At 42.9% G+C, this 13,774-nt stretch overlaps 1 protein-coding gene across 4 annotated transcripts; it reads left to right on the plus strand.

The window, feature by feature from the left end:
* The first annotated feature begins 493 nt into the window (after window positions 1–493).
* esr2a (estrogen receptor 2a) lies at window positions 494–13,661 on the plus strand. Of its 4 annotated transcripts, XM_084699293.1 has the most exons (11): window positions 494–757; window positions 5,366–5,454; window positions 5,564–5,978; window positions 6,450–6,616; window positions 7,636–7,752; window positions 9,046–9,348; window positions 10,820–10,958; window positions 11,202–11,335; window positions 11,641–11,824; window positions 12,119–12,379; window positions 13,047–13,661. In XM_084699293.1, exons 3-11 carry the CDS (start codon window positions 5,569–5,571, stop codon window positions 13,084–13,086), a joined length of 1,755 nt encoding a protein of 584 aa, XP_084555419.1. In that variant the 5' UTR covers window positions 494–757; window positions 5,366–5,454; window positions 5,564–5,568; the 3' UTR covers window positions 13,087–13,661. The 4 variants fall into 4 exon arrangements, with proteins under 4 accessions (XP_084555419.1, XP_084555420.1, XP_084555421.1 ...); XM_084699294.1 differs by lacking the exon at window positions 5,366–5,454; XM_084699292.1 differs by lacking the exon at window positions 494–757 and having other exon boundaries at window positions 2,132–5,454.
* Window positions 13,662–13,774: the final 113 nt, after the last annotated feature.

The following is a 13,774-nucleotide window of genomic DNA, read 5'->3' on the forward strand; positions in this document are numbered from 1 at the left end:
GGGGAGAGGGGGCAAATTACACTAATAGCCTTCCTCTCTGCTCAATGTTCTTCAATAGTGTTCTGCATCAGTTTTATAGTTGGAAGTCTAACGTATGTCTGCCATATTGAGGAGGAGTGGGAATCAATGTACATAAACTTTAACTTGCAACCTGTTGAGTACAGAGACCAGCAGCCCATTATGCATTGGGTTTAGGATGGCAGATTTGTCGGGACCATGATTGGGACATGACCGCAGATGCATTCTAAAATCACATTAACGTGTTGATTGCCGTTTCCGACTTTATTGGCTTGGTGGGAACTATTTGCATAATTTCGCCCTCACTGATCAGTTGTTATGAAAGACTTAATTGCAAAACCTGAAACATTTCGCCAAGTCCATTTCGTGGAAGAGAGAAAGACTAGAGAGAGAGAGAGAGAGAGAGATAAAGAGTGCGCGAAAGCGGGTGTGGTTAGTCAGTGACGTCGTAAACTGTCTACGAAGAGATTTTCCATTCACTTACTGGTGCGCAGAGAAAAAAGGATAGGGAAAAAAATGAGAACCTGGCCAAAACAGGCTATCAGACGGATCAGGCAGCAATCAAACTCTCATACCAGTTCAGGATTCTGTCATTATTACGCCCGGGTCCAAACTGCATTGCTGCATTGGCAAAAGAAAAAAACTTCTCATGGCAACATATGAGTAATGATCGTTTTCAAACTGATGGAACTTTCCTCGCTCTGTCTGCAGTGTATTTAGCCTCCATCACCCAGCAGAGGTAAGTTAAAGCCTTCAAAGTAGGAATTATCCTATTTATCAAGTCGTTTTCCTAAGCATACTACATGTATAGCTCATGTGACCTTACATGAACCCAGTATCGCAAGCATTAGAAAACGAATTTCTCTCCCGTTTTTTTGTCCTCAGTAAACGATTTAGAATAGCAGGCGCACTTGTTGCTTTTCTTCAAATTGACATGTATGATTTACGATAAACGTGCACTGTAAAATATAAATGTGTATTCATACAACTTTAATACAACTGTAGCCATTGTCAATTTTATAAGGCCTGAAACTATTGTTGCAGTAATTTGGCTTGTGCTTATTAATTGACGTACTGTGTCGTTTGGAGAACATATGGTGATGGGAACATGATGATTTCAGAAGTAGGCCTACCCAATAATAGCACGTATCTTTAAAAGATGATAATTTGTTTTTCAGGGCGTGTTGCGTAAATACTCATCATAGATAGCCTTTAGCCTAACCCGTATCGATAATTAATAAAGTTACTTATTGGTCAACTCTTGAGACATCATCTCCCAATGAGATGTGTGTGGTTGGAACAAAAAGCATATCACTTGGAGTTAAGATGCAAACGAGTTGTCTTCTCCATTATTGCACAAGCTTCTGGCAAGTACAAATACACATACAATGCATATTTGTGTTTCAAGTAAAGAGTAAAGTTTTTTCTGAAAGCCCATGAAAGCTGATCCAGAACGATAAACTCCTTTGGATAATATTTTACTCCAACAGTGTTAGCAACATGAAACTGTTAAATTCATTGTTTAAACTGAGATTTGGCAAATTTAGAAATAATTCATTTTTAATGTCAGACAGGTTTTATTATTAGGCTACTGTTCATTCAGTCTTGTTTCAAAATAACAATAATAATATTTTCTTAACTGATGATTTTGGCAATCATGTTGTTGTAAAGTGAGGATCATAAGTCATTTACTACAACATGTATGATCATCTGATATTTGTAGACCTGTGGCTCTATTTCGCTAGGGCTCTTAACCTGTCCAAATATTTTTCATGCAACTTCAGGTGGGTTTGCAAGTATGCGTAAAGTCCACAAAGTTTGACGCATGGAAGGAGCAGGTTATGGGAATGTTAGTGCAGTGTGTGAGGTTCTATGTGTCAATAATACAAACCTATACCAATGGTAAGAAGGGAAGATTGAGGAAGGAAGGCATTTTATGGAGATTAAGTTATTGTAATTTTGTTGAACACATTTTCTTCTCGGCACAAGCAAAGACAAGTAGTATCAACATCTTTCCTTTACATCCTATGACCTAAAATGTGCCTGTTTATTTAGTGAAATCTCGATTGGCATGAGAATGATGCACCTTCATTCAATGATTCCAGCTATTTGATGAAAACAGTCCGACCAATTTTCAGGTAAATAATGCCTGCAAAAAAATAATTTTGACAGCACCACTTGTCAATGGCATTGTACCCCATTGCCCTTGTGTTTCCAAAATATAGCCCCTGATGTTTGTCAATCTGTGTTGGAAGACCCACCTCCAAGTGACAACATTGTACAAGAACAGGCACCTTTTTTCACCGTTTTTTCACCGATAAACAATCAATCTCCTTCTCCCACTTCCACATTCCCTCTCACCCTGTGTAAACCAGGGCATGGTTTCCCTCACTGGTGCCAAAACAGACCGGTTTCTGCCTTCTCCTTTTCCGCCTGACCTCAGGGAGGCAGTGAGACACGAAGATGGAAAGGAACCGCGTCCTTGAGCCTTTGTTTGGAAGGTGCCTTCTGGCTAGCAGCCGGTGACTGCTCTCTTATGACTTGGTGAAGGTTTAGTTAGATAGGAAGGCAGTGGGCCAAGGTTTGGAGATGATGCTGTCAGTATTCGGTGGGACAGCTGTGCATCTGTGCGTACGTGGTCGATTTACTGAATGTACATGTTGTTTTTCTGGTCTGCTGCTAAAGACCCCATACCGCAGGTCCACTGGTAACAAGCCCTGCCACCGTAGTGAATGTTCAACAACATCTCCAGAAGTTTTCTAGTTGAGGGTTTAGGGAGTCAGTCGGAACAGGGAATGTATCTTTACCCTGCAGGATGGGAGGGGAGTTCTCTCTCACGGTGATCAGCCAGCTGCTTTCAGAACAGACAGATTTGAAGGGAGGCAGATTTTAAAGCAAGGTCATAGCTTCAAAGGAAACACACAAGACTCCCCCATCATCTCTTTTTAGCTTTTGAAAATAATGAAGGATGTTGAAAGTCCTAAGCATTGTATCTTATGGCTCAGATAGTTTTACGAGAGATGCCAAGGTCAGATACAATAACTTCAAGTAAGAGTCAAAATGAAACCATTAATACTAAATCAAGTGTTCTTGACAAAAACATGCACTGGAAAAACTATACTGATTTAAAAGTTGTTTGCAAAACTATTATCTCTTATCACAGTCACTCAACACAAACCCCATATTGTTAAATGTAAATGTTTATGACACAGAAGTTCTCAATGTTCAAGAAAGATGGCTAGACTACACACTAAGCGATGTAGCCCCCTGTTTACCACCTGTGAGACAACACCAACTTCACTCTGACGAGGGCTGGCTAGCCCCACTCCTCAGGTTTGCTGTGAAAGAAGGTGTGCCAAAATGGGTAAGCCAAGACTGGTCCCAACACTCCCCCTCCAACCCTTATCTTTAGATAGTTTTTGGACTTTATTAGTCCCCTCCCCTCCATTATCTTTTAAGGTGGTGACTCAAGTCCATTTTTTTCTCCACTACTGAAGTACAAAGATTAATCAGGACATTACAGTACATTTAAATCCGATCCCTTTAGCAGATGTGATTTGCTGTTAGCACTGTGGTGTGCAATAACAATATGTTAGTGCTATGATACTTACTTTTTCCCCAGCTCATGCATTGCTGATACATCAGAACCGTGTACTGTGTTTAACCACAAGAGGGTAGTAGGTAAAAGGTGAACATGTGGGCTATTTGCTGGCAGACCACTGGCTGGCCCTCAGTAATAATTAACTTAGCCTCTCTATACGATACCAGACCTTTCCAAACCTCCACAGACTCTGAGCATTGCAGATTTAAGATAGGATTTACGGTAGCTTTGAGTTGTGAAGCGGCATGCCGAAGCAACGGTGACAGTTTTAGTTGTACGTTGCTCTCGATGCTTGTCCCATTATGCTTACATGTTAGCTATGTTGCTACTGTCATACCATGTAGCTTCTTTAAATATTACTACAGTGTAGTTAACTGCATTGTTGTATAGGGGAAAATAAAACCCAATTTTACCACTGCCTCCATAGTTATGGTTTGGTAGGCACTTCCACAGAATACAATTGTACATTTCCTCCATATCCATTAAAATATTAAGCTTTCCGCCAAGTTTTATTTTTGGCACAGCTGTGACACTAATTTGGGACTGTTACTACATCAGAGGAGGAGCAGTGGATAATAAAGGATACCACTGCAGCAGCTAGTTTGGACATCATTAAATGTTTAATGTTAAGATTTATTTTCCAATAATAAGACCCTCCACAGACTTAAAGCGTTGACATAATTTGTTAAACCTGCCAGGATCATCTTGATGGATGGGATTTATGAATCGCAGATGTTTCACAGCTTCTGCTTAGTAGCCTATCAGTATACACATTATTGAGCGTAGCCATCCTGGGCAGACAGCAAGTAAGCTGTAGTGAGTACACAACATTAAACTGGTGGAGTTTTACGGACGTGTCCCATGATGTGGACATGTTCCAAATGTTTGTGCTACATACTGATAGGCCACTGTGCATGAGTGAATCATCTGAGCTCAGATTGGACGCACCCGCACAGTCGGTAAAAAGATGTAAAACGGAGAGTGAAGCATAAGGCTTGAGACTTAAACCAGAACTTAATAAGATGTGCTTGTGTATTGCAGCAGTGTTGTACAGAAACTACACCTGATTCAGAAGCTGGCTGTCCAACAAAGTCCAAAAAGTGGGAGAGATTTAGGATGATGCCTAGAACCCATAACTTTGACTGATGCAATCAACTGGATAGTAGTCTCTCAAATACCCTTATATGATATACTAGGTCATAATTTTTTCCAGTCAGATAATTACTGTCACCCCCTGTCTATGTCAGACGGAGTAATTTGAGTGAACTAATGACATAAGTCACCCATTTTATAGTAGATGTAACCAAACTAAATTTGGGAAAGGTAATGGTGTGTGAATAGAGAAAAGGTCCCTGTAATTTGTGCCCGAATCAAGGAATGGTGATGTATAAATCAATACATTCAGTTCTGTCTCTGAAAAGTTTGGTATGCATCTTCATGAGATTATTTACACAATCATTTTCTATCGATATCCCACAGTTGTATTCCTGTGTAACATCAGTGAAGCTGTTATTGTGTCTGGTGATGATGTCAGAGTCTGGGGTCAACATTGAGTGCAACTTTGAGGACACACTGGGATTCGTCACAAAAATACTGGACCAGTTTTACGAATGGCAGTCCTACAAATGATCCATCTCATTAGTCATTTTCTTTATCCACATCCACTGATGTCATTCCACAAACTGGGCTTGCCTCTAGGACAGAGCCACAACATATACTGACGACTGTTTTTGTCTGTACCTACAGCTCCCACAGCCAACAACAAGTCCAGACACAGGTCTAAAATCAATGCATCCTCTCACAAAAGCCTGACTTGAACTCTGCTTCATTAAAAAGTACAAAACTGACTTCAAACCAGTCACTAGTTTCTTTCTGGCCATACTTTTGGTCCTTCAGTCTTGTGTGTAATGTGATTAAGACCTATTGGCTAATTTTGCCCTTCAGTCGCAATGGCTGTCCCCCCCCCAGATCGAGACACGCCCCTTCTGCAACTACAGGAAGTGAACCCCAGTAGGATGGGCGGTCGAGTCCGCTCCCCCATCTTTAGCTCTTCCCCTCCGGCCCTGACCATCGAAGCTGGGCGCCCCATCTGCATCCCCTCCCCTTATGCCGATATCAGCCACGAGTTCCCCTCCCTGCCTTTCTATAGCTCCACCCTGCTGGGCTACGCCACCCCTGTGCTCCCTGACTGCCCCTCTGTTCGCCAGTCGCTCAGCCCCTCCCTGTTCTGGCCCAGCCACAGTCATGTAGGGCCCCCGCTGGCTCTGCACCGGCCACAGTCCTGCACCAAACACACCCAGCCCAGCCACAGCCAGTGGTCAGAGCTGTCGCCTCAGGATCACACCTTGTCAGAGAGCAGGTAGGAAACAGTATCCCAGTTACCTAAACAGCTTTACCAACACGCAAGCAAAAAACTGTCACGAGGCAATAAACGAATGACACGAATAATTAGTGACTTATTTCGTTTTCGCGGTGTATGCCTCATGTTTTGGCTACCCGCAATGTTTGGGGCTATCTCGTTGTTATGACCAGTGACCTATGCACTTTTGTAAAGCTCTCTTTTGGAAGTCGCTTTGGATAAAAGCGTCTGCTAAATGCATGAATGTAAATAATGTAGATGTCGACAAAGTGTTTTTAACCTTGATGTCCTGATTTATTAGATCATTAGAAGTCAAAAATTGAATGATCATGTACAGTTCACACGAGCTGCATCATGAGTTCCTCCTCACTGTCTGTAGTTGTTGTGCTAACTACAATGGTACTATTCCACTCCTGGGCATAACTGTATCCTGTGTGTATGTGTGTGTGTGTGTGTGTGTGTGTGAGCCAGTAAGATTGTGAGGAAGCACCCAAAGGACATGGACGACTCGGTCATTTCCCTGCGAGGTAAATCCGACCTGCACTACTGTGCTGTGTGTCACGACTACGCTTCAGGCTACCACTACGGGGTGTGGTCCTGTGAGGGCTGCAAAGCCTTCTTCAAGAGGAGCATCCAAGGTAAGGTGCTCACACAGTCCAGTGCATGCCTATACACTCAATAGTCTCTATAGTTGGCAAGGTAATACTGGTATATTCAGCTGATTGTGCCCTGTTGTGTTAGTACAGCTAAGAATGTCATTAAGGGCCTCCAACTTTGTCATTGATTTGGCTTCACCAACATGAAATAGTTCCACCCCTGGACTGGGACTGGGCTGTTGCCAAGCAACACAAAAATGTGTTCCTGCACACCAGCGACTAACGGTCGTTAATGTACGCGGAGGGATACATGCTTAGTGAAAAGTCCCTGTGCTGTTATTGCTAAATACTGCACTCATGGGATACCTGACTCCAATAAATTGACTTGGTCAAAACAAACTGTTGTATGATGATTCTCTAATGTAGAGGTCTTCAACCCTGGTCCTCAGGGACCCCTGTCCTGCACGTTTTAGATGTTTCCCTGCTCCAACACACCTGATTCAAATGAATGGTCGTTAACAGACTTCTGCATAACTAGATAACGACACATTCATTTGAATCAGGTGTGTTGGAGCAGGGAAACATCTAAAACATGCAGGACAGGGGGTCCCTGAGGACCTGGGTTGAAGACCTCTGCTCTAATGAATCTATTCAATCTCTAATGAAGACACGTTCCCATTCTAGTCAAGTAATCCATTAACTTCCCTTTTATTGTGTTGGCACACTTCCATTTTGTTTGTAGAACTTGAACTTTGTCTCTGCCACTCCCTTCTAAGAGTAATACTGTAGATGTAAATAGTACCAGTCCAATGTTTTGACAACATGTATCTGATTGCATAACTGGATTATCTATCTCTCAGAGTGAAAAATGCTATCAGTAAGTATGTTGTCATATAGTATATCTGACCTCAATCTTTCTTATCTTTATAATATCTTTAATCTACCACTACCTCCACTCCCTCTTCACCCACTCCATCAATCTTCTCTCTATTTTCTGTTTCACCTTTAATGTCTGTCTGTCTGTCTGTCTGTCTGTCTGTCTATCCATCCACCCATTTTAGGACACAATGACTACATTTGCCCGGCCACCAACCAATGCACTATCGATAAGAATCGTCGCAAGAGCTGCCAGGCCTGCCGCCTTCGCAAGTGCTATGAAGTCGGCATGACGAAGTGTGGTACGTCTCCCTTCCTCTCCTCTTCCTCTCCTCTTCCTCCCCTCTTCCTCCCCTCTTCCTCCCCTCTTCCTCTCCTCTTCCTCTCCTTTTCCTCTCCTCTTCCTCCCCTCTTCCTCCCCTCTTCCTCCCCTTTTCCTCTCCTCTTCCTCTCCCTTCCTCTCCTCTTCCTCTGCTCTTCCTCTCCCTTCCTCTCCTCTTCCTCTCCACTTCCTCTCCTCTTCCTCTCCCTTCCTCTCCTCTTCCTCTCCTCTTCCTCTCCCTTCCTCTCCTCTTCCTCTCCCTTCCTCTCCTCTTCCTCTCCTCTTCCTCTGCTCTTCCTCTCCTCTCAGAGCTTCTCTTCTTTGCTCATATGCTGGCTAGGTCACAATACCCATGAACTGGGTATATCTCGATAGAAACTATGGAAATGAATAGTATGCTCTACTGATATAGTAACATGATAAATAGCTTGATACATACCATACAGGACACAGTATAAAAGAATGGCTGTAAGGAAAAGACACTGTTATTGAGTGTACTGCAGATATTCTAATCATCTTTCCACAGTGGTAATGCTTGTTTGATCATGATTGTTAAGGGGTCATGCATATTTGCAACTGCAGTTTTGCCCGGAGTTTCCTCTTCTCATGTCATGTTCCAGGTGCATGTCTGAGATCTCAATCAAGTAGACCCTCTTATCTGTTTGTGCCTGGCTAAATTCAAATGTTGTTGCCATGAAGATCTAATTCATAAACTTGTCATTTCATTATTTGCTGACATTCCTTATCAAGGTTCATTTGGACTGCTTTGCACAAATCAATAACAATCTAATCTTTGTATAATTACAAACACTCACTCAAAAGGTTCTTCACAATTATTTAGAGAACATTTAATAGGACCAAGCAATTCATTTGAGGAAAACCTATGACACATTGTAATAACCCATGTTTTACATGAATGTAAGCAAAGTGCAGATAAATGTGCCTATATAAGCCTATCAAGAAGACAATTCTTACTGGAATGTCAAATTAGTGGGAAGGGTCTAGATTTTCAAATGTAGCATTGTCATATTGTGTGATTGGACGTGTGAGTAAAGCAGTCCTGTTCAGTTGTGTGATTGGACGTGTGAGTAAAGCAGTCTCTTGTTCAGTTGTGTGATTGGACGTGTGAGTAAAGCAGTCTCTTGTTCAGTTGTGTGATTGGACGTGTGAGTAAAGCAGTCTCCTGTTCAGTTGTGTGATTGGACGTGTGAGTAAAGCAGTCTCCTGTTCAGTTGTGTGATTGGACGTGTGAGTAAAGCAGTCTCCTGTTCAGGTATGAGGCGTGACCGTGGCAGCTACAGAGGAGCCCAGCCAAGGAGGGTGGTGCGCTTCTCCTCACGGGGCGGGGCCAACGGATTTAGGCGGGGCTTACATGAGGTGGGTGAGACCGAGCTCCACCGCTCCACACTCACACCTGAGCAGCTGATTGGGCTGATCATGGAGGCGGAGCCACCAGAGATTTACCTACTGAGAGACATGAATAAGCCACTGACGGAGGCCAGTGTGATGATGTCACTCACCAACCTAGCCGACAAGGAGCTGGTCCATATGATCAGCTGGGCCAAGAAGATCCCAGGTCAGTGTTGGTCAGGCCAGTGTGTACTTGTGTATGTGCTTGTGCATATTATTCGCATCATTCAAGTTCTTCTTCTAAATCTGCATGAAACATTTCCCAGACACAGATTAAGTCTTTTCTCTGTCTAGTAAGCATCATTATGACCATGCGTAATCATCTCTGGTGAACCAATTGACCATACACTGCCTGGGTGTTAAAAATTTGCTCAGTCCAGCAAGTTTTTTCTTTTTTTATGCACAGCTGTGGTCCTAGCTCAAGCCAACGACCACAAACAAAGTTAAGCCTGCCATGATGCAACAAGGAAAGTATTGGATAAAACTGACCTTGTGGAATTGCTCAGTTTAAGGGCTTGTTGACATTATTGTTAGTTTCTCATTTGCAAATGTTTCTTTCTTGTATGCCACTGCAGGACAAAGTAAAATACTCAAAACAATTCAGAATTCAGTTTAACTACCACCGAGCCACTGCTAAATGGCTAGGTTAATTACTTCACAACATTTCCAAACGTTTTCACTCTTCAATCTACCAACTGAATCAATTCAACCCAACATCAACTCAATTTATCAAACCAACTCTGATGCCTTGAGGACAGAGCTACCAAACGGTGCCACATGGTCTTTTAATGTCAGGAGATATTAGTGTTAAACTGAACAGTTCTGTATAAATTCAATGCCAAACTGCAAGACTCAGACACATTGTCTGTGTTTAATTAAGCATATTGGAAGTTTGTGACCCATAGCCAGAGGTGTTCTGGGGGGTAAAATTAAATATAATTTTATTCTTGAAGAAAATGTGTCAAAATTATCCACACATTATACACATTTAAGATCTGCTTTTTTACAAAGGGATTCATAGTCACTTAAGCACTTTAATGATGGTATTACTGTAAGACAAAATAGATACTTTAAGGGACAAATACATTTATGCTCTTAGCAAAGGGGTTTTCATTGATATAAGCAGCACATCAGAATTGTGACAAGCTATGTCACAAATGCATCGCTGAGTCTCCAACATTAGTCAGCATCATCCCATTAAACAATTATTTCATTACGGCCCTTTCACACGTTTAAGCTGGGCAAATCTGAACACAGTAGCATTGACTTGGTCCTGGAACTATTGTTAATTATTTTTCGAGATACGCCAGGGACAGCTCAGTATTTAATGAAAAGTTGAAAACAAAATTAAACATAATTCTTCTGCCTTTTACAGTGAGCAGTCCAATACATGTTAAACTGTACCTACATTCAGGGAGCACCTACTTCCTGTTGTGTTCCTTTCATCTGGCGGCTTTAGACGCTAAAGACACAACAAAGACAACCTGACTTTACGCACGTACATATGTCAATATTTGTCTTAATCACCATCAACTCTACCCTCTGTGCACTTGAAGTATACTTTACACTGTCAGTGCAAAGGAAGCATGAGGAACGGCTAGGTTTAATGGACAGAGCGCCATGTGTCTGTTCTCTAGGGTTTGTGGAGCTGGGTCTGTTTGACCAGGTGCACCTGCTGGAGTGTTGCTGGCTGGAGGTGCTGATGCTGGGCCTCATGTGGAGGTCTGTGGACCACCCTGGGAAGCTCATCTTCTCCCCCGACCTCATCCTGAGCAGGTACTGTCTCACAGCCACACCAGGGCTGGAACAACACTGTTTCAGTTCAGTTCTTTTTGTAATAAATACATCGATCACACGTCTTTATCCATGATCAATCGAATGTATGTGCTTGTTCTAAGCATTCTCCAGATCATTCAGTAATGCCTGCACGACAAACTGGGATGCTAAGTGTTGACATGGCCTCGGGTGCTTATGTTTTGTGCTTGTCTGTGCGCGTCTGTGTTTGTTTTCTCGGGGCAGAGAGGAGGGGAGCTGCGTTCAGGGCTTCGTGGAAATCTTTGACATGCTGCTGGCTGCCACCTCCAGGTTCCGAGAGCTGCAGTTGCAGAAGGAGGAGTACGTCTGCCTCAAGGCCATGATCCTTCTCAACTCCAGTAAGTTCATGTGTGTTCCTTCTGGGTGCCCCAGTGAGCTTGTGCACACTTGTTTGTAGCGTTTTTTATTCAGAAGAAAAAAAGAGCATTACAAAAACGTGTGAATGCTCATGTTAAATATCAAATTTTTGCATGTGTCATATCCTTATCTGTTTAGGGCATCCGTCGAATTTTGGCTTCGGGTTAATATCCCTTTTTTAAAGAAGTTGCAGTGTGTACCCGGTTTCGTATTTAGCGGATGTTTGGTTTAAATGGAGACTCGTGGTGTGTGTGTGTGTGTGTTGTGTACTCGTGTGTGCTGGCAGATATGTGCCTCGGCTCTTCTGACGGGGGCGACGAGCTGAACAGTCGTGCCAAGCTCTTGTGCTTGCTAGACTCTGTGACAGACTCTCTGGTGTGGGCCATCGCCAGAAGGGGGATCAATTTCCAGCAGCAGTCCACCCGCCTGGCTCACCTGCTCATGCTGCTGTCACACATCCGCCATGTCAGGTACGACACGGGCCACCGTCGCGACCGAGCGTGCACTGCACTCCCGTTATTCAATGTCACTCTTTGAACGCCGTGAAAAGGACCCCATGACTAAAGGTGAAACCACACGATTCCATTCCACTGATGGTTATGTTTTGGTTGGTTGGTTTTTCTTCTGCAGTGGGCTATGCTATGCTGGCATGGCTATTGTCTTGAACGTATCCAATGAAACGGGCACACTTGTTTTCACAACTCCCTCCGTGTTCACATTCTCCCTTTTCGACTCTACGTCTCTGCTGAACTCTGTCCCCGCAGTAACAAAGGCATGGACCACCTCCACAGCATGAAGATGAAGAACGTGGTGCCCTTGTACGACCTGCTCCTGGAGATGCTGGATGCCCACATCATGCACAGCTCCCGGCTGCCCCACTATGTCCCCCAGCCAGGCCCCTGCCCCCGAGCGAGCTTACCCCCACAGCTTCACAACCCCGGCACCTGCGCTACCCAGACTCTGACCTCCAGCAGCAGCAGTGATGACCCCCAGGAACCAGAGGATTCCGAGCGAAAGATAAACAGGTTTCGTTAACATGTCCTTTTTTTAGATTATCGTCAAATACCTATAAAGACATTTTTTTCTCCCACATACTGTCTGTAGAGGATAGAATGAGCATGCAATTTAAGAGGATTGCAGATTGACATGTTGCTTTTGTGTCTTGACATATTTTCCCTTAAAAAGTCCTTTACCCACTTAATCCTCACTGGATTCTGTGTTTTTGCATAGTAAACCAATGTCATAAACAGTGTTACCAAGTCGTAAACAGTTTTGCCAGTTTGGCTTTAGGCTAAACGCCTGCTGGTGTTTTGTTTCCCATGAAAGAGTAACTTCCTAAATCTGGCAGTTTTACAGGATACCAGAGACAGAATGACAAGGCATTTAGTCATTATTTAGTGCCATGAAAGAGATGAGATGAAATAAGAAAACAGATGAGAAAGCAAAGGGAATAGAACGCTGCGTATCTGAGTGCTGACAGAGCTTGACTTGGAGGAGATAGATAATGGGAGAGAGAACTCGAGTTCTAGACGAATTTTGAGGGTGGGTGGATGTGGGCACAAAGCTAGATTCTTTACAGTAAAATCAAGTGTATCTGCAACCACAGGGTAGAACGTTGTAGTGTTTGGATGACATGATTGCATATTGGCGATAAGCGGTCACACTAAACTTGCTTGCCTTTCCTTGTTTTAGTTGGTTCAAGGGGGATCCCTACCACACTGAAGCTGACTGAGGTGCAGAGGAGTGGTACGTCGGTGGATTATGTAAAGTCATGCTTGTCAATGACTACCTACTTCTGAATACTTTTAGAATGTGAATTTGAGTTTGGGAACTTTCCAGACAAACGAGTCAAGACGCAGGAACAATGAGCAAACATGGACTACTTTCAGGCTCTATAAGGGAATTTGAGGTTGCATCCCAATGGCTTAATCTCATCATGTTAGTTTGGACCTTGTCCCCACAATTAAATACAACAAAGAATTACTCCTTGTTTCTAAGTCTGTCCTTTGTTATTCGCAAGACAACAAAGGTGTCCTGTGAGGAAAAGGCACTTTCAAGCCACTGCAAGCCATCTCCTTTTTTTGGTCTGTGTAGATTGTAAGCAGAGAAAAAGAGTTTACGATATTTTCTATATTGTATGTGCTTGTAAGTGAATATGTAGCTTTGACTGACAATCCCCCCCCCCAAAAAAAAAAAAAATTGCACTCTTATTGTATTATACTAATTGGTACGGTATTTCATGTGTATGTATTCCAAGGGCAAGATCAAATTAAGAAAAAAGGTCTGCATTAAATATATATTCCTTTGCCTGTACTGTGCTTTTCTTGTCTTTGCCTTTTATAGACAACTACATTTTGCACTAGTAGTTACAGTACCATTTTCTAGCTAAATCTGTTTCTAGGTCTCTGTATTGGTGTAAG

The sequence above is a fragment of the Hypomesus nipponensis genome, chromosome 6 (assembly GCF_054491055.1).
Source record: "Hypomesus nipponensis isolate SF chromosome 6, ASM5449105v1, whole genome shotgun sequence".
Classification (NCBI taxonomy): Eukaryota; Metazoa; Chordata; class Actinopteri; order Osmeriformes; family Osmeridae; genus Hypomesus; species Hypomesus nipponensis.

Coding starts and splice junctions, on each gene's coding strand:
- esr2a (XM_084699293.1), top strand. CDS start 5,569: ATGGCTGTCCCCCCCCCAGATCGAGACACGCCCCTTCTGCAACTACAG. Junction 6,617..7,635: donor CTTCAAGAGGAGCATCCAAG/GTAAGGTGCTCA, acceptor CACCCATTTTAG/GACACAATGACTACATTTGC. Junction 10,959..11,201: donor CCCGACCTCATCCTGAGCAG/GTACTGTCTCAC, acceptor TTCTCGGGGCAG/AGAGGAGGGGAGCTGCGTTC.